Source organism: Microtus pennsylvanicus, chromosome 9 (genome assembly GCF_037038515.1).
Source record: "Microtus pennsylvanicus isolate mMicPen1 chromosome 9, mMicPen1.hap1, whole genome shotgun sequence".
Lineage (NCBI taxonomy): Eukaryota > Metazoa > Chordata > Mammalia > Rodentia > Cricetidae > Microtus > Microtus pennsylvanicus.
In genome coordinates, this window is record NC_134587.1 from 62,068,456 (window position 1) to 62,094,903 (window position 26,448).

Genomic DNA, 26,448 nt, shown 5'->3' on the forward strand with positions numbered 1-26,448 from the left:
CTCGTGCCTTCTTTACCCGGGAGCGCCTGGCAGGCAGCATCTCTCCCACGCGCCCAGGGCTCGGGGCGTTGGGCTGGGGGCGGGGCAGGGAGGGGGCGGGGGCCGGCGGCCACGTGGCCTCGCAGGAATGCGCGGGCGCGAGGGCCGGGCGCCTCGAAGGAATGGGCAGGAACGCTGGCCAGTGGGCACCAGACACGGCCCGCTCTGGCCAATCACAGAGAGGTGGGCGGGGATTCCCCCGGAGGGCGGGGTGGGAGCGCATCGCGGGCGGGGCGCGGGGGGGGGCGCAGGACAACTGGCGGACGCAGACGGCGGATGGCGCCCAGCCCCTTGGTGAGTGAGCACGGCGACCCCCTCCTTCCCCAGGCCGCTTGCACGGGCTGCTTCTTTGCTTTAAAAGTTGCACTTTTGCCCAGCTCCCCCAAAGTAGCCAAACCCCACCCAGAGTTTGCGGGAGCCGCGCACACAGTGTCCCAGATGGCAGCGAATAGTCACCCCCACCCCCCAACACACACACAAGTTCACCGCTGTCCCTGGCACAGGGCAGCAAGGAACTTCCAACTTCAGTTTTGGTTGTCCCCGAATCTGGTCGGTATTCCCCTCTCTAGGCCCTACACGACCCCCCTGCCAGACTTAGCAGTGTCTCTGGACACAGGACAGCAAGAAGCACCCCCAAATGTACAGGTGGCCCCTAGGCACAGACGGAAGCGGGCGGGCTCTCAACATTGAGGTGTCCCCAGGCTTAGGTAAGGCATCGTGCAGCCCTCTGTCCCTAGACACAGGTAATGAGAAGTCCCCTCCCCCCAACTTCAGTGGGCATTCCTAGACACAGAGCAGTGAGCAGCCCTCTAACTTCAGTGAATGTCCCTAGCATCATGGATGTCCCACAGCCTGAGGAGAAAGCCCTGGGGTATGTGCAATAGTGACTTGCAGTGTCTGGCCTGGAGATGTGGGGTGAATTTACTGGGCGCTGGAATTGTGTGGGGAAAGTCAGACTGGGACCTTTGAATGCGGATGCTTAGGATCCTAAGGTCCCCTTTAGAGAGAAGGTGACAGCTATTGGTTTTGTCACCCACCATTGCTCAATAATCGAGATCTTGGTCTGATGTGCAGAAAATAAAAGCAGGTGGCTGGGCCTGGGACGCTCTGCGGGACCCCATGCTTTGAACGCAGTGTTTGAGCTTCTAATGAGTTTGTCAGTTCCTAGAGGGCAGTAGGTGTGCTTGGTGTGACTCAGTTACAGCTTTTGCTGGAGGAAGAGGTTCTTGTGAACTCATGGGGCAGAAATCTTTTTTTTTCTTCTCTTTGGCTGGGACACACTCTAAGCTGTGTTGCAGTGTTTCGAATCTGAGCAAGGGACAGCGTTTTCACTGCTAGGTGACTTTTTTCCTTTCCCCCCTTTTTTTCTTGATAGAATCTAAGTCCTTGCACATGCTGGTAACTACTGCTGAACACCTTGTATGGCAGATGCTCTACTGTTGAGCTACCCCACAGCCTATTAAAAATACCCCCACGTGCTATTAAAAATCTGTCTTGGCACTTGAAGGCCTGAGTTAGGAGAGGCTCTTGAGTCTTCATATTAAACAGGAGCCGGGGTTGGGGTGTGGCTCAGAGGTAGAACACTTGCCTGGCAGGCAGCAGGCTGGGTTTGATCCCAAGGAAGTGCCAAATAAATAAATACACAGATAAAGTTGTGATGGATGGCTAAATGAGAATGCCTCCACAGGGGGAGAAGTCTTGGTTCCTAGTTGGTGATGCTGTTTGGGTGGCTTTAGGAGGGGTGAATGGTCTTGAAGGAGGACATGTGTCCTTTGAGGTGTCAAAGCCACACCCCATTCCGAGTATATTCTCTTTGCTGTGTGCTTGTGAACCAGGTGTGAGCTCTCAGCTGTCTCCGCTGGCCACCACACCCGCTGCCTTGCCCCCCTCAGTGATGATGGTGGACTTCCATTCCTCAGGAACCAGCTGCCCAAATACATCCTCCCTTCTGCAAGCTGCCTTGGTCATGGTGGTTTATCACAGCAATAATAAAGTAACTAACACTATACATATCTCAAAGACCTGTTTTCCCCAAAAAACTAACTTTCATTAGGAAAGAGTCCTGAGGTTTCAATTAGTATCTTTACATGTGCACCACTCGGTTCCAGCACTGCCAGCTTTCTCTCACCTCATTGGCTTCTGTGTCACGCACGAGTTACTGTGTGCGAAGGCGCCGTCCAGAGTTAGTGGTTCATGATTTCTCAGAGGGAGGGTTGCTGTATTTGGTGATGCCCATCGTTCGCCTCACCATACAGACCGGTTACTGACCAAGGAGTTCGCTACCGAGGGATGATGTGAAGTTAGTTATTGGGAATAACCTTTTTTTTTCTTTTTTTTTATGTCTTCATGCTTGCACAAGCTCTACTACTGAGCTACCCCCCCCCCCCAGCCCTCTTTGTCTTCCAACGTTTGGTTCTTGTAGATTCATCAATGATATTTATCAAACTACCTCTTGCTGTTCTGATGTGCTGCTCCTTCCAGTGAGGCTAGAAGCAAGCACTGGGCGGTTCTAAATGGAGACGTTCTAGGTGGGGAGGGCTTTGTGCCTGGGCCCTGGGTTACCTGATGGAGTCACTCCTAGCCCTGTGGCTGTCTGCTCTTGGCACACTGCTCACGTGTGACGTCCCTGGGAGGATAAAAACACTCTTTCCCAGAAAGTGTTCTGTGTTCACCAGAGGCCAGTGACAATCCAGCAGCCGTGGCTGCTGTCATCTGTGGATAATAGTGTAAGCCATTCTCATAATCAGAGGAAAGCCCTGTTGTATAATACATCATTCTTTAATTGCACGGCTCAAAATCCTAAGTACACAATGGAAGGCTGTGTCTGGAGATCTGGAGATACTCAGAGCTTTTTTTTTTTTTTTTTTAGTTTTTCGAGACAGGGTTTCTTAGTGTAACAGTCCTGACTGTCATGGAACTCACTTTGTAGCCCAAGCTGGTCTTGAACTCACTGAGATCCACCTGCCTCTGCCTCTCGAGTGCTGGGATTAAAGGCGTGCACCACCACCACCCAGCGGTTCAGAGCATATTGACGTCTGTCCGTTCCTGAGTACAGTTTGCTTGGGTGGAGGGGTAACTACGCAAGGCTACGTTAGACACAGTGTGCTACACTGTTAATTATTGTCTGGGCAGAGCTGCACTCTTGTTAGCCGCGCTCTCTGGAGATGCGATTTGGGGACAGACAGTACATTGGGGTGGGTGTTCAAGGACAGACAGCTTGGAAGGGTCTGAAATGAACTGAGAACTGGTGTCAGATGGTCCAGGAGTATATCTGTGGACAGGTAGCAGAGTGGTGGCCTTGGTCGGGACCTGGGCTGCAGCCTCTGGAGAGAGGCAACATCTGTAGGAACATGTGGGATACAGTGTGCCTGCCATCAGCCCCTTCGCTGAGTGCACCCTCTTCAGGGCCTTCTGCCCTACCCCATTGACCTGGCCTCCTGCAGTCCTGAATGATGGCTTTGGCCCCTTTCTGTATGTGAGTTTTCAAATCTTGATTCTGAATCGAAGCAGTGATTTTTCCTAGTGCCGCTGCCAGTCTCTTTCCGGCTTTACCGTGTCTCGCTTTTCCTTGTAATGCACGCCTGCCAGTGGAAGGTGGGGTCTGTGGGTTGTTAGGTTTTGACAAGACTATGGGGAAGAGGTAAAATGCTTTTCAAAAGTTATTAGGTTTAATGTTTCTGCCTCCCATCTGTCACCTTTTGATATGGGAAGTGATTTGGGCTGTAAAATACAACATGAAAAGTTGTGCAAAACCAGGCACAGGGGCACACGCTCACAATCATAGCCCAGGGGAGGCTCAGGAAGGACAATGTTGAGTTTGAGACTAGCTTTGGCTGCTTACCAGACTTGGTCTTCAATCCAATGGGGAGCTGTGACGGTCATATGAAGGGTTTTGTAGGAGAAGCTATGGACAAGCGTGCCTAGTGGGTCTAGTGTGGCTCTTCCATATGGCAATGGCCTGGGTGAGTTAGTGTCCTGCAGAGGAATGAGGTGCTGGTTGGTCCAAGCCAGGCTACAGTTCTCAGGAGGGGCTGACAAATGGACCCGATTTGTGACAACAGGAGCACCTGTCCATGGCTCGCTGCAGAGAACCGGCTCTCATCACTGGGCCTGCTATCCTGAAGGTGTGGGCTGCCTTAGACACTGAGGCTGGTTTTCATTGTGGGCATGGCTGGTGGGTGTAATCAGGCTTCCCCTGAACCTGTGGCGCTTTTTTCAGTGCTGGGGATTGAACCCAGGACCTTGCACATGCTGGATGAGTGTCCTACCACCCAGCCACAGCTCCATCCTGAGGTCATTTCTTTACAGAGAAAGCCTTGCAGACATTTGCCTTGAGATACAGCACTAAAGAGAAAACTCTAGAGTCGTATGTTACATGATGGCGTCGTGTCTCATCGGTGCGGATGATTAAGACTATACAGGCAATCAGGTGTAATGCTCACATGTGGCCTGCAAGCATTCGTGAGGTAGAAACTGGAAGATCACTTTAGATTTTGGGTCACGCGGAACTGTTAGTGAATTCTAGGTCAGCTGGGCTACAGTGTGAAACCCTTTTTGAAATAAACAAAACAAGATAAAAGAAGAAAAGACATGGGAGAAGTCAAGGAAACAGATGTATATGTTTGGGGTTTTTTGGTGTCTTTCTTCTTTCCTTCCCCCCTCCCTCCCTCCCTCCCTCCCTCCCTCCCTCCCTCCCTCCCTCCCTCCCTCCCTCCCTCCCTCTCTCCCTCCTTCCTTCCTTCCCTCCCTTCCTCTTTCCCTGTCTCCTTCCTCTCTCCCTCCCTCCCTCCCTCCTTCCTTTCCTCTCTTCCTCTTTCCCTGTCTCCTTCCTTCCCTCCCTTCCTCTTTCCCTGTCTCCTTCCTCCCTCCCTCGCTCCCTCTCTCCTTCCTTCCCTCCCTCCCTCCTTTTCCCTCCCTCCCTCCCTCTCTCCTTCCTCCCTTCTTCCCATGCTAGGGCGTGTGCCCCCCAGCTAGATCCTGTGGTGACTTACTGTTTCATTCTGTTGTTCTATTTTTTAAAAGGGAAAATGGAGTCATGATTTCAGTTTGGTTTCTGATTTTCTTTAGAGACTAGAAGCACAATGAGTTGAAGTGGTCTTCGGTGCTCATCTCCTTAGTTGTAAGCTCAGGATTGAAGGCCCAGTCTTTGGAGAGGATAAATGGTCTGGTGTCGGCATGGTGAGGCAGTGGGCTGACCTGCAAGGCCAGGCCTTGTGTCATACAGTGGTGTTTTCACTTGGCTCCTTATGGCCATGATGATGACCATGGTGACCCGATGGTGAGGACCAAGTGTGGACATGTCCAGGGGTTTTCACAGCTGAGTGACTCCATCTCCCAAGGCCTGGGTTTGTGTATGAGAACCCAAGGAGTGTGTCACCGCACTGTGTGGGCCCAAGTCTGACTGGGTCAGGGGTCGCATGGGTGGGGTGCTGTTAAGGCCTTGCAGAGATAGCCTTTCTGTATAGACTTAGCCAGTTTGCCTCTTGGCATTGGCCAGCCTTCTGTCTTTAGAAGAGATAAGGACTTTGATTGATGGTTTCCTGTGAAGCACTTAGCTCAATGGGGTGGAAGCCGCTCACAGTGAATAGGTTGGGAGAGCTCTGGTGGGCACCGGCAGCTCCATCCGAGAACAGAGTGGGAGCTGCTCTATGGAGCATTGTGGGAGAAGGCATCTCTGAAGGCGTGGTTCTGTGCTGTGTAGAACAGGCCACTTTCAGTCAGAGCCAAAGACTGAACACTCACATTTGGTTCTGAGAATGTCAGAGGAACACAATTCTCCGTTGACAGCCCAGGCCCAAGAGTCTGAAGCCGAAGAGGGTGCTGCAGAGCCCGGGGCTCTGGCCGGGACGGGCAGGTCCTCTGCTGTTAGAATAGCGTCTAGACACGCAGGGCTCCGGATGATTTCATAGGAAGGAATGAGAGGTGCAGTATTTTGCCAGGCAACGAAAGCAGTTGGGAAAATAATCATAGGTCCTTGAAGAGAGGAAGGGAGATTGATGTTGTCCAGGATGTGTGGTCTCCTCGGGGATTCTCTGTGGAGGTGGGAGAGCTGTTTCTGGAAAGAATCCCTTCCGCCCTCCATTGTGTCTAGACAGAAGGTCAGCAGAGGGCGGGACTCCCCTTGAGACCACAGGGAAGAGGTCGAGCCTGCCTGGATTTACATGTCACCTGGGGAGATTTTCAGTTCCATACCAAGGACATTTTGCAGATGGCTCGTCTTCACAGTCCTTGGTGAGCACCCCTTTTTAAATATTTTTACATACAATATATTTTGATCATGAAGTCTGTAAGACAAAAAAAACCAAACAACAAAACAAAACAAAATGAAACAAAGCAAAAACAAATAAAAAGACAAACCATAGAGTTTGTTTTGTATTGGCCAACTACTCCTGGGCATGGAGCCAACCCTGGAGTTCAGTTAGTTGATATACCCAGGCCTCTCCCCTGGAAAAAACTGTCTTTTCCTTTGGCGGGCACCTCTCAGTTGCAAGTCCCTGCTCGGTTAGGTGTGGAACCCGTGTCTGCTACCCCTCTGTCTACTCCCTGCTCGGTTAGGTGTGGAACCCGTGTCTACTTACCCCTCTGAGTACTGGGATCCCGTCTGACATGAACCTGTGCAGGCCTCTGTGAATTCACATAGACACACACCAGTGTTATTGTGTCTGGATGATGCCGTTGCCTTGGAGACAGACTGATGGCTGTGAGGGCTGGAGTAATGACTGTGTAGGGTAAGAGTAACCGAAAGCCAGGGTGGTCTTTAAGCAGCTCTGTCCCTATTTTCACAGGACGGCGTTGATCCTGCAGGAAGAAGGGGAAGGCAGGACGGCCCATTCTGAGTTGGTCAGTCACTGATCAGGTGTGGGTTGTGCTGGCCAGTAGTCGGCCAGCTTTGGGAAGATGGGAACTTGAAATGACAAGCTTTGCTCATGGATTTGAACCTGGGTCTAAGAGAAAGAAGAATTGGGGATGACCCTGGAGTTCTCTTTATCGAGAAAGGAAGAAGCTGGTGGGAGGACCAGTTGCCCAGGCTTAGATTGGAGTTGTCTGTTGACTGCAGCCCTGAGCCATGGAGTGGGCAGCTCCCTTCAGTGTCGTTGTAATGTGGTCTTAGGCTTGTAGCTGGTCCTAAAGCTGCAGGTCTCTGGAATCACTTTGGGCCTCAGAGAGTTAGAGGGGAGGGTGGAGAATGTGGCACCCAGAGCCCTAACCCAGAGAAGCGTGCAGGAAGGGGTACATGGAGCCTGCTGATCCAGAGGTGACCAGGAACAGGTTGCTGATGGCCGTAGAGACAGGGTCTGAATGTTGGCAGCTGGCTTGTGGGGAGAGGAGAGTGGAGAAAGCCTCTTCTCTGGAGGGTCCTGTGTGAGAGTCCACACAGCCTGTTTCCTCCACAGGGGCAGAAGGAGCTCCTTGATTCCTGCTTATGGATGGTGGTGCAGACCCATAGGAGAACCACAAGAGAGGACACATTCCTCGGGGTGCAGGGTGTGGTCCTACCACCAACCTCTGTAATGTGAGGCATCCTCCTAACTTGCTCCACTGTTAAACTGGAGGGGTAGGGCAGAAACAGGGTGGTCTTAATCCATACATGGGATCCCTGGACTCCTACTAGCGGCCCCCAGAGGGGCAGCATTCCTCAGGCTGTATGAGTCTGAGTCTCCACAGGCAAAGGAGGAGAGTGGACATTACTACAAGGCCATCTGCAGGGTCACCTATGGCCTCACAAGGTGCAGCTAGGGTCTGAAGCTCAGCTTCGGCCTCTACCACATGATCACCAGCCACACAGACTTCCCGGGGGTGCTGCTGTCCTTTGGCTAGCCTCCTCCCAGACCCTATGCAGACCCCATCCTTCTACCATACAGGGATCCCTTTGTTCTAAAAGGCCCACCATGTCCTGAACTGGAACTCCAGGCTGTCCACTCCCGAGCCACAGCATCCACCGTCCCCCTTGATCTTCAGCCTTCTCAGTCTGGCGGGTTTCTTCCCACAATGCTGGGTGGCCCACTTCTAGGGAACTGTCTCGGCTCCCCGGCTCGGGCAGCACTGCCCACCTGTCCTTGCTCTCCTCCCATTAAGGAAGTCTTGGGCCTAGTGGACTGAGCCTCTCCAGCCAGATATGAGTCTTAAGCATGTGGCAGTGAGAACACCCCCTCTTCCTTGCTGGCTCCCCAACACGTAAGTGCAGAAACAGACCACAGCCCTGGATGTTTACAGAAGTCTGCAGAATTGTATGTGTGAAGTCACTGGGCTTGCCCACGGTTGGCAGCAACCTGGGGAGCTTTCTCTGTCCCCCTTGCTCCCCTTCCTGTCCTCACTCCACTCCTTTGGGATGGTTTGCTTTGAATCCTGGCTTGTTCCCATGTCAGGTCGTGAACTTCCTGTTTCTATTCCGTACCTTCCTAGACTAGGCCTGCCAGGGACAGTACAGGCCCAGGATAACCAAGGACTGAAGTTCTAAGGGCCTCACGTGAATGCCAGAGAAGGCTTGTCCACAGAGGCTACCCAGGCAGCAGCCTGTGTGCGCGTAGATGTCAGTTCAGGTGGTCAGAGCTCATCTTCTGTGAGAGACATTCTGTCAACTGTGGTCACAATCTGGTCATGCATGGGGCACCCTGCCAGACAGACTCCAAGGGAAGGTACTATTTGCTGGAAAAGCACCATCCTGGTGTGTTGATGTTCAAGTTCAATGGGATCTAGCCTCGATGCCTCTTCCTTTTTGACTCCCACCTCTGTTGGGAGCCTCTGGGGACTGTGTGCAGTGTGTACATTGCTGAATTCAGCGAAAGACACAATGCATGTCAGTCAGCAGCATGGCTCAGGTGCAAGCTGGGGCTGTGCTTGCAGCTCCTTACCCTCTCCCCTTTGGATGTGGGCTCTTGTGAGGGCAGTAGGCATCAGAAGGTGGTTATAATGGCTGATCCGGGCTGTTTGAGTAACATGGCTGGCTGAGCCCTGAAGGATATTTGAGAGTCATCCCTTGGAGCTGGGCCAGGATGTCCTGGGAGCACGGTGGATGCAGAGGCCTGAGGAGCCTTGGGGACCTTTGCATAGCCGTCAACAGTCAAGACACAGACGGGCAGGGAGCCTTCCTGGTGCATTGGTCGGTGACTTTCCCCTGTGTGCTGAGGCTGGCTCCTCAGACTAGATCCACCAGCTGTACCCTTCTAGCCGTGGTCTAACCTTCACCCCTTCTTGATGGAAGCCTCCGCAGTGTCCGCTTCCCCTGGAGGAAGCGTGTCCAGTGTTGTGTCTCATCAGCCTGTGAATAGGGCCTTGTTCTTCGGAATTACTTGAAACACCGTATTTCATGTCATCAAGCCAAGGTGAGTTCCTACCCAAGAATGCATAGCCATGGACTCAGGCTGGGAGCAGAGAAGGGAGCAGGGGCGGGGGTGAGATAGGCTGAGCCGTGAAAGCAGGAGCACAGTTTGCAAGACAAGAGAGGATTATGAGGAAAGCACACGGTGTGCAGACAGGCAGCAGTGGACAGTGGTCAGTGGACAGTGCTGATGGCAGGGTCACTGGCTGGGTCGGTGGGCAGTGCTGATGGTGGGGTCACTGGCTGGGTCAGCGGGCAGTGCTGATGGCGGGGTCACTGGTTCAGTGGACAGTGCTGATGGCGGGGTCACTGGCTGGGTCGGTGGGCAGTGCTGATGGCGGGGTCACTGGCTGGGTCAGTGGACAGTGCTGATGGCAGGGTCACTGGCTGGGTCAGTGGACAGTGCTGATGGCGGGGTCACTGGCTGGGTCGGTGGGCAGTGCTGATGGCGGGGTCACTGGCTGGGTCAGTGGACAGTGCTGATGGCGGGGTCACTGGCTGGGTCGGTGGGCAGTGCTGATGGCGGGGTCACTGGCTGGGTCGGTGGGCAGTGCAGATGGCGGGATCACTGGCTGGGTCGGTGGGCAGTGCTGATGGCGGGGTCACTGGCTGGGTCGGTGGGCAGTGCTGATGGTGGGGTCACTGGTTCAGTGCTGATGGCGGGGTCACTGGCTGGGTCGGTGGGCAGTGCTGATGGTGGGGTCACTGGACAGTGCTGATGGCGGGGTCACTGGCTGGGTCGGTGGGCAGTGCTGATGGTGGGGACACTGGTTCAGTGGACAGTGCTGATGGCGGGGTCACTGGCTGGGTCGGTGGGCAGTGCTGATGGTGGGGACACTGGTTCAGTGGACAGTGCTGATGGCGGGGTCACTGGCTGGGTCGGTGGGCAGTGCTGATGGCTGGGTCAGTGGACAGTGCTGATGGCGGGGTGACTGGCTGGGTCGGTGGACTGTGCTGATGGTTGGGTTAACAGACTATGCTGGCTGGGTCACTAACTGGTACCAGCTGGGTCAGTAGGCAGTGCTGATAGCTGGGTCACTGGGCAGTGCCAGTCACGTGAATGGGCAGTGCTGATGGCAGGGTCACTGGCTGGTTCAGTGGGCAGTGCTGATTGATGGCGGGGTCACTGACTGGGTCAGCGGACAGTGCTGATGGCGGGGTCATTGGTACTGACTGGGTCAGCGAACAGTGTTGCCTGCAGGATTTGCAGGCTGCTTTTCTTTATCTGAGCAGTTGCAGGTGGTTTGATTTGGCCCTCAGGGACTGTTGGGACGAGAGCTTGCTGACAGCTGGGGACTGGCTGTTGCCAGCAGTGCTGGCCATCCCAGCAGGGAGACAGGAGTCAGTTGGACACTGTTCACACGTGTTTTAGGTATCCATAAAGCCCATGCAGCGAGATCTAGAAAATGTCTGCAAGTGAGCATTCGGGCTGAGAGTGCAGCCCTGCACGTAGTGTGCCTGCAAGCGGTTTCCCAGACAAAGTCCCAGCAGGTGAGGAACAACTTTGCTTGCGTCCAGGAAAGGTGTTTGCCACCTGCCACTGGTTACCTCATAGACCAGCAGAGTGAGCTCAGAGACACAGAGAACCAGTGCAGGGTGGCTTTGCTCTTCTATAGCGTGCCCAGGCACTGCTGCCTGTTCTGGTTTCTAGTTGGCCTCTGTCTCTGTGCTGACATCAGCCTGGGGTTATCTCACGACACTCTGAGTGGTGCCCAGTGACCACGCTCCCTTTGGTCCCCGCCTTTCTGGGCTGTAGAGTTCTAAAGTACTTACTGATTGCTCTCATCTGCTCTGCACGGGATTGCTCTCCTCTCAGATCATCTCGTCTGCTCCGCCAGGCCGTGAGGCAGTGAAGGGCGTGTCTCAGGGCTAGGTCTGTGTTCACAGAACACAGCTCATCTCTGTTCATTCTTTCATGGGATCAGCTGAGTCTTCAGCAGCCCGAGTCTTAGTAACCTAGACCTGCTTTGGCTCCAGGAATCAAGGCAGAGATGAGGTCGCATCTTACCAGGAAGAAGGCCTCCCATAAATCCCTTTATTCTTTCAGTTGAAACTCTCGGGTGTCCAGCAGGTATCAGGTGGGGTGATGGGTGGAGGAGGGGCAGGCCTGGATGAGAACATCAGCCACAGATGTTGCCTAGCAAGGCAGCAGCGTGCATGTGTGTGCCCTGTCGAGGTGCCTCACTCTGAGATGCGCACTTGCTGCCTGCATGGCATGTCTCACCTACAGCCCTTCTGGGAGAGGTTCTGTCACCTCTCATGGGTTCCACAAAGGTCTGGGTACTTGCCAGATCTTGTTGGCAGGCAAAGGGCTTTGGCTTCTATCCTAGGCTCTGGACTTTCGGGCTGTACCCCAAACAATTGCCCTCATTATAGCCCTGGTGTATCTTTCAGATCTCCAAGCTACAGTGTCTTCATCTGAAATAGAAGGGCCTGCTCTCAGGCTGTGGTGCAGTCATGCTGTCGATGCTAAGACAGCCAGGCCTGTATGACAGAGAGAGCCAGCACTGGAAGTGCTGCGTGAGTCTCAGAGCTGAGACAGCAGGTGCCCACTGAAGAGGCCTAGCCACTCAGGTGGGCATCTGAGCGGCTTCTGGTGCTCATGAGGGCAGGATGGAGCCACATGGCCAGAGTCGCTTGGGGGCAATGCAAGAGGCTTGTATCAGAGAGCACATGCAAGGCTGGCAGATGGAAACTCTGGGTACTGGCAGATGATGGGTTTGGCATAGGCAGGCAGCTCATCTTCATGAGAACACGGTTTGGCTTACTGGAAGTGTCAAAGCCAATACCAAGCCTGCTAATTGGGGTGAAAGAATTCGCTGGGCTGGTTTGGCGTCTTTGATGTTGTGAGGTGCAAATCGTTGCCTGCTCCCTCCTTGTCTTTGGGCAGCAAGTATGTGGAGAGCCTGTGGCTGAAGAGGTGGGGCTGCCACTCACTGGGCATTGCATCCATCTGCCTGACACAGGAACAGAAGCCTAAGAAGAAGGTCTCAGAGCAGTTTGCTTTTCTTCCCGCTGTTCTGGTAGAATCTAGGGAGAGTGTGGAGTGATTCCAAGGGGGATTTAGGGCTGGTGTGAGGCTGTCCCAAGCAGGATCCAGGGCTGGTGTGAAGCTGTCCCAGGCAGGATCCAGGGCTGGAGTGGAGTTTTCCCAGGCAGGATCCAGGGCTAGAGTTGAGCTGTCTGAAGCAGGATCTAGGACTTGTATGGAGTAGTTCCAGGCAGGATCCAGGGTACATATGGAGTGATCCTTGTAAACCTAGGATGGGTATTGAGTGGTTTGGTGTGGGTCAGACTACCCTTCTTGCAAGATATTGTTTCTCAAATTCAGTTTTTCTAATAGATGTAGAGAATGAAGCCCAGAAAGCAGACAGGGCAGAAAAGCAGCCTTTGGAGCTTAACCCTGCTTACTGCAGAGGTAGTTAAGAGAATGTCATTGTTGTGCCTGATGAGGAACAGGTTTTACAAAGAAGCCATTGTCAGCACAAAAACCCCCATCTCTCACCACAAAGGGAATACGAGATTATTCTGGAGCCAAACAGGGATGATTGTGGCTGGGAGCAGATTCACGTCCCTATGTGGTGACAGTTTCCAGAAGTGTTTGATAGTAGCAACAAAGGAAGTTACAAGTGAAGGCCCTTGGTTAGCTCAGGTAGGTGAGTTCCAGCAAAACAGAGAAACCTGCTCTAGGCCTCTGGTTGAGGTGGCAGAGGCTAGGGGTCTGTGTTAGTCAGTGTTCTATTGTTGTGAAAAGACACCATGACCACAGCAACTCTTATAAGGGAAACATTTAATTGGGGCTGACTTACAGGTTTAGTCCATTATCGTCATGGTGGGAAACATGTTGGCATGCAGGCAGACACGGTGCTGGAGAAGTAGCCGAGAGTTCTGCATCTGGACAGGCAGGCAGCAGGAAGAGTGAGTGACACTGGGCCTGGCTTGAGCTTCTGAAGCATCCAAGTCCAGCCTCTATACCACACTTCCTCCAACAAGGCCACACCTACTCCAGCAAGACCACACCTTCAATAAAATAAAGCCCTTTTGTTGTTTTGTTTTTGCTTTTCAAGACAGGGTTTCTCTGTGTGGTTATGGAGCCTGTCCTGGAACTCGCTTTGTGGATCAGGCTGCCTCTAATCATTCAAGCCAGCACAGGGTCTGTTCTGTTTTTACCTAGCAGTCACAAGGATGGTAGATCACGCAGTGGGGTGGGGTGTAACAAATGGCTGTTTAGGGGCTAAGATACCCAAAGATAATTGGACTCTGGACTTGGAGTCTTCCAGCTCTCCACAGTCACTGATGTTCTGGTCAGTAAGCAGCTTTGCAAAGTATTGAATGTAGTGTTGCAGCTTCCCCCTGGGAGCTTCACTTAGCACTGCTAAGGTTTAATTGAAGGAAGAGGAAAAACTGTTTGGTTTCTGTGTTGACCTCTCCCCTCAGAACACGGTATGAAATCTAGCTAAAACCTGCTGCCGTGTTGGATGAGAGGGCTCTGGCTAGGGCTGCAGGTTCCCAAACAAATTCCTGGCTGCGGTTCAAGGTGATGTCCTGCGCACTGAGAACCCTTTGTTGTGCTCTGGATTGTCCCTTCTAGGGAGATTTGCAAGTATTTGCAACTAACAGATGGTGAGTTCTGTCATTACAGCTGGGAGTGACAGTGACCTCTTTCCTTGTTGCAGGTTGTTTCTAGAAAGCCCTGACTGGTGTCTCCTGGGAAGGTTTTTTAATGCCAACTTGATGGACAATGTTTCTGCTTGCAGGGGCTCCTGTCCCCTGATCCTGATCAAGCGTGGAGAAAGGAGGCGAGGCTGAGCATGGACCAAGGAGAACCTTCACCTCCTGCACCTGCAGGTAGGGATCCACCTTCTTAGAGGTGCCCCTCGATCTCATAGTCCTGGAGTTCTGAGGACTCCAGCTTCCAGAATCACTAAGTTGCTACTACTTGGTATGGGGCAAGAAAGAGAAGGTTCATATTGTGCTATAGATGGGTCCTGAGCTTTGACATTTGACCCTGTGGTACAGCAGTGTACCTAGGTGCCAGTGAGCTACCTGTCTGTGTTCCAGCATGTGACCTGTCTTCAGCATCTTGGATTCCATGAGGTTTCTTTTGTTTGATCCAGTGCGGGTCATTCCTGAGGTGGTGTGTAGTCCACATTTGTGAATAAGCTCTGCCTTCCCGTCATGCTCCCTTAGGAACTGGCAATCTTCTTGAGTCCTGGGAGTGGATTGGGGCAGTGTTCTTCCTGCTTCCTTCCCCTGTGGGCCCCTCAAAGGCTAAATTGGGCATCCTCTTCTATCTGCTCAGTTGATAGAGACAAAAGGAGGGACCATTGGTTGGTTCTTTTGAAGACTGTCTGTCAGGGACACTGGTACCCACCCTGCAGATGGAGAAGGAGGCGAGGTCTGCAGGCTAGGGTTAGCTGTGGCTAACCATGAGACAGCTTAGCCACATGAGGCTAGCCATTCCTCTGTGCGTCAGTACCCTACAGGGGTGTGCTGAAAGGGGCTTACATCTGTCACACTGGTTCTGGCCCTCCTGGCCCTCTCTGTTTGAGTCTGTACGGTGACACATGGAGTCACAAAGAACATGCACATAGCTGTTTCCAGGGAGACATCTTGAACTGGGTAGATGGGAGGTTCCAGTGCAAAGGCCGTGACACTGCCACCATAAGGGGACTCCTGGGTGAGGGAAGGTTCAGACTGGCTCACCTGCTGAGGCTTTCTCCACCCAGGAAACATGGGGTGTGAAAACAAGTTGCAGCCCCTCTCTCCATGAGGATTTATAGGCACTAGCAATTGCTAAGTGGGGAGAGAGGTTTGATTTTCTTCAGTGGTATACATCCTAATGAAGCTCACTGGATCATAGAGAAAGGGGGGAGGGGATGAAGGAAGGGGGGGGGTACAGAGGAGGAGCCCTCAGGCATCAGGATGATGGGAGGGGTAGGCATTCTGCAAAATGACCTTGACCAAGAACAGCTTCACTGTGTTTGGATCCTGGCAGTGAGGATGTGAGTCAGAAGCCTCTTACATGGGGGTGGGCAGGACCTCTGCCGTCTTTTCACGTTAAGTAACAGTGGTCTTGGACTGCGCAGGTGGTACAGAAAATGGACCTCAGTGAGATCTAGTATAACACGTGGCCCCATCGCTTAGCTTTGTGTAAGGAACAGTGTGGGTATAGCTGCGTGGATAGGAGACATTACCTCTTCTAGACCTCCGAAGTCACTTCCATCCAGGCTCCTCATCCTGGGATTCTGTTGCTGCCATGGGGGTCACTGAACATGTCCCCACTACTGATGGCCTTGGTTAAACCAGTTTTGCCCAGCTCTTCGAGTTGGCTCCGTGGTTCTGGCAGGCTGCAGGCCAGCATTGGAGGGCTTGCCTTTCCGTCAGCTGCGCTTGGCTGCTGGAAGGGCCCCAGGTTGGGTTAGCAGTCCCCTCTCCTGGTATGCTTCCCTACAGGGGAGAAGTGCACAGCCCGTGCTTGGGGAGTGGACAACTCTCCACCCCAGGTCCAGCTGTACTGTTTTGTCCTCTGTGCCTTCTGCAGCCCGCTGTTCAAGCTTGCATGTCTTCCAGCTTTCAGCTTCCTGTTAAGTTTTCCCTGGGATTGCTGGCTTTACACAGTTTGTCACATCTGCCTTGGGGTGTCCTGGAAAGACCCACTTGTCTGCTTTGCTTGTTCCTCATTTTCTTTTGACTGCTTCAGTGCCTTAAATTTACCTGATTTACACGCCGATCTGCGTCATTCAGATCTGCTGGAGCCTCTCCAACCCCAGTGTGAGGTTCAGCAAGGCCTGGGAAGCCTTGTGCTAGTCCCACCACTTTGTAAACCCTGCCGTGAACATGGCCCTGTTTGCTCCGACACTGCCATTCACGTGTCTCCAGCAATACCTACCCCTCTTTGTTGTCTCCCAGTCCCTGACACTCACGGGCTCCTCAGCTAGCAATCAAGTGTTCCTAGCCCATGAGCCGGTCCACCAAGGACCAATTTTTCTCCCATTGCCTCGGGACACTTGGCTTTTGTTTCAAGGAGGGATGAGGGTTTTATCCCTAGGTTTCTCTGCTTGCATGGCACCCAGCTTGATCCCATCCACCCCCGTGTCCCACGGCTTTGCAAGCCATGCTCTGAAAGGCTCCTAGCTTGAAAGTCTTTGCCGATTCAAGCAGTTCAGATGCTGAGTGTTCCCTGATTTTCATGGTGTTGTCTGTGCCATTATTAGGACTCCCATCACCAAAGATTTACTTCTTCCTGTATTGAAAGTTAGGTTGGAGGGCTATTAGCACTTCTGTCTCACTCTGCTTTGCTGTCTGTCTACCTGTGGGCTCCTTAGATTTTGAACCCCAGGAAGAGCTCTTCAGAAAAAGATCTCGATTGGGCTATCTTTCCCTTCATCCTGCCATCTGCAAAAACCATACACCTCCATCTTAGGCCCCCTTTCCCCACTTCCCCTCCCAACCAGAGGCTAATGCAGAGGATGGCAGCATCCTCACACCTCTCCCCATTTGAATTCTTCCATTACACAGGCAGGCTCTCCCTGGCAGACAGCTCAGCCTCAGCCATGTCTCACTGCCTCGGCAAGGGCTGCACCGCAGCTGCCCAGACTTGCCTGCGATTCTCGCATACACACGCTACCTACCGTTATGGATTGCCGTATATTCTCTAAACCACTAGCTGGTTTGGTGGGCGTCCCCACACTCATGTAGCGATTGCGGTTCATCAAGGAGATACGCTGCCCTGTCCTTCAGAGGGGAAGACGGTGCTGGGTGGAATCTAGAGCAGTTCACATGCTGGGCAGGTGCTCTGCTGCTGAACTCAGCCCATCCTGAGAAGTGCGATGTGACGTAAAATGTATTTATCTCAGCCACGCTTTCTTTCCCCACCCCTGCCAAAGAAGCCATGTGGAACCACTCTAATTGTGGGGTAAGCATTACGTGGACTTCCTTCTGCCAGGGTGGTGACATGAGGTGTGTCATTATGAATAGCAAGACCATGGACTTGTCCCATGGACGGGTGTCTTTTGGTAAATCAAATCCTTCTCCTCTCCTCACGTTGTCTTAGTGTGGCAAGAATACCAGATTTCCTTGGAAGCTAAGCCACAGCACATTCTTCAGATGTGAGAGATGCTTTTTCCTCTTCTTCTCTCCTCTCTTGTTTTTTTCCTCACCTTGCGGTGAAGTGCCTGCCAAGGGAAACTGTAGCTCTTATCCAAAGTCCTGCTGCTGTCCCAGTGATGCTGCCAGCCGCATTGACTCAGGGGGCGGGGCGGGGGGAGGCTCAGGTTCACCGCCTTTCCTGCTGCTTCTCCTGGGTTTTCTTGCCCAGGGAGGTACAGATGCTGTCCAGGAAGCAAATATCAGTGTTGTGATTCCTGTAATTTTTAAACTCCAGAAAATGAGGTGAAATGTGACACCAACAACAATGAAGAGGAGGAGGGGGAGCTGTTTGACTTTGACAGTGGAGATGAAGTCCCCGAAGCGGATCGGCAAGCCCCATCGGCCCATGGGGCCAGAGGCGCTGACGCAGTCCTTGCAGGCGAGATCACCTGCCTCGCAGGTCAGTCACACAGCCACGCTGCCCTGGGTCCTGCAGGAGGCATCCTGACCTCTTTGTGCCTATAGACTATGATAGTTTCCATCCCTGTAACACAATCCCTGAGGTGAGGTTCACGTGGGCTCACACTTGCACAGGGTCTGGGCCCGTGGAGTAGGAGCAAACTAGAGCTCCTCACACTATACACCCCAGAAGCAGAGCGAGACTCAGAGGAAAGCTGAGGAGGAGTCAGGATAGCTCCTTCAAAGACACACGTGTACAACTCCATTGACGCCCTCCCTCCAGCCGTGGTATTCCATGCAGTTAGGAGCTCATCCGTGAGTTACCAAGGTCATTCACCCCTCATGTACCACCTCCTGGGAACCAAGCCTTCAGCCTGTGAGCCTGGGGTGGAGTGGGCTTCATGTGTAAATCATGACAAGAACAGTTTTGGGGGTCAGAGGAGTCTGGGTCTCCCTGGCCAGCTGAACGAGCTATATATATGCGGCTTTGGCTGTTTTTCTTTTTGTATCATTTCCCCTCCGTTTCTATTCTTGTTGCTCTAATACTCCTCTTGTGGTTAAGGGACAAAAGCCTGCTATTTTCTAATAGATGTCATTGCCATTTTATTGCTGTTCATAAACCAGGATGGATTGCCTGTGGGAGTTGATGTTTTTCAAGTCTGGAGGTAGATCTGGGGCTTTTGCACGTTAGCCAGATAGATTGCTTAGATGCACCTGGGGCCACTATGGTTGAGGACCGGCTTCCCGCTCCTTTGTCCCCAGCCAAATCTCGCCATGTGGTTCTTTGACTCTTCTTGTTTGATACACTGTCCTGGGGGCCTCTGGGCAGAGTTTCCTCCATCTGTGCCCGGGGTGAGGCCAGCTCCTCATTCCACCGTGTACCACATGGGCCTGGGCTCACAGCTTCCTGTGGTGATGTGGGAATACTGGGCGTCCTGACATTGGTGATGGATGCAGGGTTCCCATGCACTTGCTGCAGCCACAGGGACCACGTCCATCCTTTCTGCCTTGCTTGCTAACTAGTCTCCCTCTGTCCTCCAGGAAACGGGACTGGAGCCGAGCCTGCTCCCGAGGCTGAGCCCATGAAACTTGTGGTTCCAACAAGAGTGAACCCATATTCTGTCATTGACATCACGCCATTCCAGGAGGACCAGCCACCATCTCCAGATGCCAACACAGAAGAGGAGGGGGTGGGCCTGCGTGTGCCTACTGGTTACTCTGTGCCTGTGCCTTGTGGCTATGCTGTCCCATCTAACCTGCCATTGCTGCTGCCTGCCTACTCCAGTCCCGTCATCATCCGAGCCGAGTCAGTAGAGGAGGAAGGTACGTGACCCACAGCCTCTTACAGCGGCAGGGCACAGTGGTTAAGAGATCTGTGTCCCGTCTTTCCTTTCCCGTCATAGGTTCTTGTCTGCACCGTTGGAAACTGGGCCCAAGCCAATCCTTCCTGTAACCGTCCGGGTGCAGTGAACGGCCGACGCGGAGGCTGCTGTGTGTTCTGGAACCTCTGGCCTCTGCACACCTGGGAGAGCTTATGTGGCCTTCACTCGAGAGCCGGCCCCGCCCTGCGCTCTCCATAACTTATTATCCATGTCCTAGAGTGTGTGCGTGTCCTCAGAGTGGTCTCTAATCCTTTCTGTGGGTAAAGGGTAAAAAGACAAACATGCACACCTTGTCCTTAAGTTCTGGGACTTAGTGCTTATACAAAGCAAAATAAACAAAGAAATATATTAAATTAGTAACATGGAATTGTTTAAAATCATGTCAATTATTTTTGAATGAAGCTTTTTAAATGGTGTTCAGTTATCCATTACTTTAAAATGATATCACCCCGCCCCCAGTCCCCGTACTAGAGTTTGAACTTGGAGCCTTGTGCGTGCGAGGCGAGTACTCTGCCAGTGAGCCACATCCACAGTCCTTTTTGATTTCTGATTTTGAGACCAGGTCTCGCTAAGCTGCCCGTGTTGCCTTGAGTTCACTTTATAGCCTAGATAGTCAAGAACTCATGATCCCCCTGCCTCAGCTGCCCTAAGTAGCTGTACCACATGCCTGGCTTATGTACCTATTTTCTTTGACTGCAAAGACCCTCATCTTTAGGCAGCAGCTCCTCTGTTAGAGAGGGAGGATGCACTCCAGGTTGTGGTCTAGTCTTAGCATTTATGCTCAATTTCTGCAGGAAACATTTCTCCTTAGAACTTTTTACTGTTTTCCAGTATTTAAAACCGAGTTTTCTTTGAAGATTGTTTTCTTGGTTATTAAAGATAAAAGGAAAGAACCCCTACTGAATTTTTCATGTAGCTGTAAGTCAGAATTCTGCCTCTGAGCCCAAGTCTGAGAAGAGTATCTCACCTTGGGCATCCTCATGGTATTCCCTGGAAAGAAGTAGAGACCGTGATCTGGGAGAAGGAAGATCTCAGCAGGAATGCCCTGGGGTGACCGAGTTCCCAGCAGCGGGCCTCTGTACAGCTGGTTCCCATGTCCTGCCCTAGAGAAGGGGGCTTCTGTGCTCCACAAACTTTCCTGGGGCCCATATCCTCAAGTCCCCCCATCTTACCCAGCGCTGGCAGCCCAGCTGGAGCTCAGGCCTGGCCACCTGGGGAGAGCTGGTCCTGGAGAAGAGGTCTGGTCACTTTGGCCTTTTGCTGGCCAGAGAACTCAGGTGGCCCGCTCCCTACACATGTTCACTTGCCCCACTCCAGGTCTTGCCTGTGTCTTGGAGGGCCTGCTTTTCACCTTACTTCCTAGAAGCGAGCTTTTGCACAGGACAGTTGTGGGCATGGGAAAGCATCCACAGCGTCCGGTCAGGTCAGGGAGTATATGTGTCTGTGTGAGTCAGAAATGGCAGGAAACTGCTGGTCAGATCTGAGAGTACCTGGACAGAACTTGTGTGAGCAGGAAGTTTGGTTTATCGCACATTGCTGTTCTTCCGTCCATTGTATTTGGGTTCGCCAAGTACCTGTGTTGTAAACCGAGTAGCGACATCCATAAAGACGCAGAAACTGCAAGATACTGAGTTAGCTTTAGAGAGAAGAAAGGTCTACTTGGGCTTCTGGCTCCTGAGGGTTCATCCCATGGTCATGGGCTGCATTGCTGTGAGGCAGAGCATCCTAGATTGGTGGAAGAGATAAATGGAACAAAGCCACTTCTTTCATGGCGGTCAGGAGGCAGCTAGAGACAGAGGCCTTGAGAAGATGGCCCCCAAGGGCATTGCCACCCTGTGGTCCACTTTCTCAGACTAGGCTCCGCCTCCAAATGTCTTCATCATTTTTCAATAATGCCATCAGATTGTGACCCCATTGGTGGTTACCGTTTGGTGTCAGAGCCCTGCCCTTAGTTCAGTAACCCCTCAGTGGTTGGTTCCCTTAAACTGGGTTCCATGACTTCAATACCCGTGGGATATTGTATGCAAGCCTGACATGTTGTGCTTCCTTCCTGCCTGTTGATGTATTATGTGTGTTTGCATTTAGTCTGTGTCACAGACCTGGTGTCTCACAGTCCGATATGATCCTGTCGTGAGTATATTTTATCTAAGACTTGAACATTTTCTAATCTTTGATGGCATAAGCCTGTTGCGGGTGAGAAGGAAACATGACATCACTTAGGGTTCAAAGTCAGCTGTGGAAATACCTTGCCAGGTGTGATGCACTGTCATCCTTTTCTCTCGGCAGAAGCAGCAGAAGTTTCGGGAGATGGGCAGTGCAATTCCCTAAGCTCTGAGGACCTTCCACACAGGTAACTCTGCTAACTCGAGACCTTCTGTGTCCATGCCCCGCCCTTCACGCTGGGCTTTCCCCACTGGGTTCTCAGGCCATCTGAGCTGCAGGAAGACACTCCCTTGATCCTCAGGGTGCTACTGTCGCGGGTTCTACCTGCTTTCTAGGCTCTCCCAGGAACCGTAGCCTTAAAATATCCCGACTCTATCTGCAGCATCAGTGCCAGCAGTGAGATGGTGACCACCAGCTGCATCCGCTCGCATTCATCAGACCGTGTCATCCCTGCATGACGGCGGCTGGTCTTAACATACTGTGTCTTCCCTTCGGTCATTGAGGATTAAAGTATAATAGTCACATGGCGAGGACTTTTTATCTAGGAGAGAGTGGGAACTGTGGCACAATGCAGACCCACCGAGACCATTGTTCAGAAACCGAATTTATTTTTTGGTTTCTGTCTTTTTGAGACAGGGTTACTCTGTGTAACTGCACTGACTATCCTGGACTCACTGTGTAGACCAGGCTTGCCTCGAACTCACAGAAATGCCCCTGCCTTTACCTCCCAAGTGCCGGGATTAAAGGCATGTGCCACCACCGCCGCCCAGCCTGTAGTTCTGTACATGAGTAGAATTAGTAGTCAGTCCCGATGAGGATACTGAGACAGGACAATTGTGGGTTCTAGACTAGACTAGGCCGCATGGTGAGCTACTGTTTCCCGAAACTAAAACCATGGCTGGAGAGGTGGCTTAGTCAGTGAAGTGCTTGCCATACAAGTGTGAGGACAAGAGTTCAACCCCCCGTACTGACATAAACACCAGGTGCAGGGCACAAACCTGTAATCTGAGTCCTGGGGAGGCAGGAGGATGCCCTGGGGCTTGCCTGCAAGCCATTCTAGCTGAATCAGTGAGCACCTGAGCACCGGGTAAGACATAGTCTATCATAAAGTCAGGTGAGTGATGGAAGACTCAGTGTCATAGGGCGGCCTCCACACACAGCATGCATGTGCACCTACACAGATGTATGTGTGCATATGTGTACCGCCACAACCAAAACAGGAGGAAAATTAGTGTGCAGATGGAATTGGAAATGTCAAAAGTGGAAGACCCCTCCCTTCCCTGTGTAATCCATCCCTCTGGTTGGCAGAGGACCGTTTCTGCCCTGGGTGCACATGCGTGGGTGTCTGTTGTACGGTGCCTCATCCCTGCCATTCCATCAAGCGTGGCTCTAACTGAGCCCTGTGGACATACCTGTCTGCTGTCCCCTTCCCCGTCACCCAGCATAAGGACCAGTTCCTGACTGTCCTGTGCGCCCATCCATGCGTATCTAATACGGTCCCCTCCGTGGTCTCACTGTCTGCTCTTCCCCCCTAGTTAACCCTGATCCAAGAAATACTAAGTATACTAAACAGAGCATTGCAGAATTAGTGGTTACCAAGTTTTTAGTCGCCTGCTCGTCTGAGTAGCGTGATGAGAGCTCTACCATTCTTTCTCTTCCTCTTTAGATTTATACTTCTGAAATACATTACATGCTGACTAGTTTCCCTAACTTCCCCCTGGTCTCTCCCCCCACCTCACCTTTCCTCCAGATCACCCCCTTCCACCTCCCCTCAGAAAAGGACAGGCCTCTCAGGGATGTCAACCAAATACTGCATAACAAGCTCTCAGGGCAAGGGCCTAGAGCTGAGAGCACTGCCCACAGCGTCCCTCTCAGTGGTTATAGGTTCTAAGGACGTGTGAGTGTAAAGTCCCAAGAGAGGCATGAGGGTGAAGGCTGGTGAAGGTCTTCACTGACAGTCCCCACACATGGCTCACACCAGACAGCGTCCTACCCTCTGGGAACCACTACTTCCTGAGGCCACATTAAGTGGCCATGCTGAATGGGGAAGTGACTCTTATCCCTTGAATGGCAAGGCTCAGCTGCACAGTGGTGGCGCACGCCTTTAATCCCAGCACTCGGGAGGTAGAAGCAGCTGGATTCTTGTTTCTTCAGAGACTAGAAGCTAACCCTTCCTTTTGCTCCTGTTGGCTTTCCAGAGCCCTTTGTATATTTCTGCATAGTCACCTCATTTCTGGATTTGTCCCCCTAATTCTTTGGCCCTGCTGGGCAGTTGCCTTTAGGAGTCTCCTGGCAGGAGGTGGGTGTCTTGGGGTCTGTCATCCTTTAACCCCTTCTGTCAGATGTTGAGACCTTACGGTGACAATTCATGTATCCAGTGAATCCCTTCCTGTCCCCTGCAGGAAGTGTCATAGTAGCTTCATGTTGTGTACGACAGAAGTCAAAGTCACTTTTCTGCCTGTGACTGTCACCTTGTAGATAGCTTTGTGGTCCTGGCGCCTTCCTCCTACCAGCCTGCCCTGAGAAAGAGAAGGCTGAGGCCGCGCACAGTCAGGGGGTATCATGTATGACCTTCAGGTTGTGCAGAAAAACTGACATTTCTGACACTGCCGTGTGTGTGGTGGCTGATAGAGTTACGTGTGTAAACTTGAACTTGGAATGATCTTCTATAATAGTGTGAACACACGTGAATGCCATAGGTTGCTCAGCCCCCCTTGGCTGGTGTGCTTCTCCATGCTCTCAACGCTTATCTTTACTTCTAGTGGTGATCAAGGCAGCCAAGAAGGCAATGCCCTGGCCCGGTGGGCAGCCGACCCTGCCAACACAGCATGGATGGAAAGTAAGTGCTACTGCCCCAAGGCCTGGATCCCCACCCCTGAGCACCTACAAGTCTTGACAAGAAGGCCATGGGTTTCCTTTCCTGGCCGAGATCAGATTGCAACCTTTAAAATGCTAGATGTGACTGCCTCGCCAAATAAGGCACCAACCGCGTGGCTAACAAAGACAAGAATAGCGGGCTAATATAAGTTATAAGAGTTAATAAAAAGTCTGAGCTACTGGGCCAATCAGTTTATAATAAAAAAATTAGTACCCTCATTTACGGGAGTACCAACAAAAGCTTATGTAGAGAAGTCTCCCGGGACTCCGAAGCGACCTTTGCCCTGTGCTGAGGCAGTCACAGCTCTGCACTGAGCACTTACCCCTCCTGCTTCTTCCTGGTACAGCCTGTCTTCACTGCATGATGGGGAGGGAGCTAGCACTCAGACCTGCCACCGTTGTCAGCTGTTGCCACTTCTAGGATGGCCTTCAGGTTGTCTTTGTCAGTGGCGGTGCTCAGGGGTGCTCTACAGGTCTCAGATTCCACTATTGTTTTAAGAAGCTGAGTTTTTTTTTTTTTTAAGCTGAGATGTTTTTAACCGGTCTTTTTTTTAAATTTAATTTTTATTTTTTTTATTTTAAGGAAGCAAACACATTATGCCTTTATATCCAGTAGCTCCTAATTTCTGTGTAACTGTTTTATACAATTGGCTTAAAAGTCAGACTACCTTAACTGCTCAACTGTCCAGCTTCTTCTGGAAAGTCTTGGTTTGGTTTTAACGGTGTCTTTGACACAGGTTCTAGATTGATTGTGATGGCTGGGGGCTGCTGATTCAGAGCCATCACAAGAACCCATAAACGTCTTGTTATATACGTGGTGTCCAGGTTTCTTCAGCCACCCCCTCCACCAAACCCAAGCAATTTATCGCTTAAAAACAACCCTAGGGCTCACACTACCCAGCCCTATCTCGGGAGGAGAAATCTATACTGTGGCCACAGTTGCTTAGGTGCTAGTGGTGTGCCGGCTGCCACCACGATTTCAGAATTGCAGTTTCTGGACTTGCTCCTTATGGTGATGAGTGACCATGCTGTACGGGCGACAGTTCGTTTATCCTCTGTCTCCTGTGGTTTTTAGTATGCGGATGCACTGTGGCTGGGTGTTCTCCCCAGAAATGACAACACAAACACTTTGGAAAAGTAGCCTCAAAAGCCTTTATGTGAAGTATATATCCACATGAGGTGTGTAAGCATGTTATATATTCACTTCGGTTTCAATGTCATTGGTGATCCAGTGTGACCATCTGTATGATGTATTACATTTTTACAACACCCCCACCACACACACACATACACCCGCGCATATGTGCGTGCTTTAAGAAAGCCTATTCACAGAACACTCATGTCCCCATACTACTGGGTGGGAAACTGCATTTGACTTACTACCGGCACGGGTGACTTCTCACCTCAAGGGTGTAAATACTCCCCAGCCATCAGCGTAGTTCAGTGGATTCCCCATTGATGTGACACCAGTACGTACTCCTTTCATTCCTAAGACTTGTGTACCTCCTTTGTATTCTGAACCCCACAAGCTTAAACCTGCTCAAAAGAGCCTGGAGAGAGACATTGTTGGACAGTAATAGAATGAGTGAGCCTGGGAACTGTGAACTCCCCGCTGTTGATCAGATTTCACATCTCTTCTGTTTTGAGACGAAGCTCTCATTCAGAGTGGTTTTTCTTGCTGAGACACAGTGGGCCATCCCTCTGTGCTAACCTTTGGGATATTTATAACATCACACTCATTGGCTCTAGTTAACTTTTAACAGGTATTCCCTTATCTTGCAGATCCAGAGGAAGCAATTTACGATGACGTTCCAAGGGAGAACTCAGACTCTGAACCAGGTTTGATCTTGTCTGGACCGGAGTTTCAGGTCCAGCTTAGCAGTCTTTTGTTTTGGGTACAAAAGTAGCTAGTGCGTGTGCAACCCCCAGGTCCTGCACGTGTGTTTTGTCTTTGGTTTTGGTGCTTATCTTGTATGGTGTTTTTGAGGGCTGGTGTGCTTGCTCACAGTACTCGATGCACTAAGAGCAACAGATATGAAAAACAGGAGCCTTGGTTGAAAACACTGAGGCTAAGCATTCTAGCACACATCTAAGAAGTGCTGTAACAGGAAAGCACAG

General features: G+C 51.8%; 1 protein-coding gene across 5 annotated transcripts in view; it reads left to right on the forward strand.

Annotated features, from left to right (window-relative positions):
• The first annotated feature begins 249 nt into the window (after positions 1-249).
• The window catches only part of Arhgef10 (Rho guanine nucleotide exchange factor 10), an 86,319-nt gene continuing 60,120 nt past the window's right edge, over positions 250-26,448 (forward strand). For 2 of the 5 annotated variants that reach the window (XM_075986269.1, XM_075986272.1), the window contains exons 1-7: positions 279-333; positions 14,116-14,206; positions 17,745-17,909; positions 18,950-19,231; positions 21,577-21,640; positions 24,216-24,292; positions 26,113-26,169. In XM_075986269.1, coding sequence (XP_075842384.1) covers positions 316-333; positions 14,116-14,206; positions 17,745-17,909; positions 18,950-19,231; positions 21,577-21,640; positions 24,216-24,292; positions 26,113-26,169 — 754 coding nt within the window. In that variant the 5' untranslated portion in view covers positions 279-315. Of the gene's footprint in view, positions 334-11,915; positions 11,933-14,034; positions 14,207-17,744; positions 17,910-18,949; positions 19,232-21,576; positions 21,641-24,215; positions 24,293-26,112; positions 26,170-26,448 lie in introns of those variants that run through there. The other 3 variants (XM_075986270.1, XM_075986273.1, XM_075986271.1) reach the window with 3 other exon arrangements.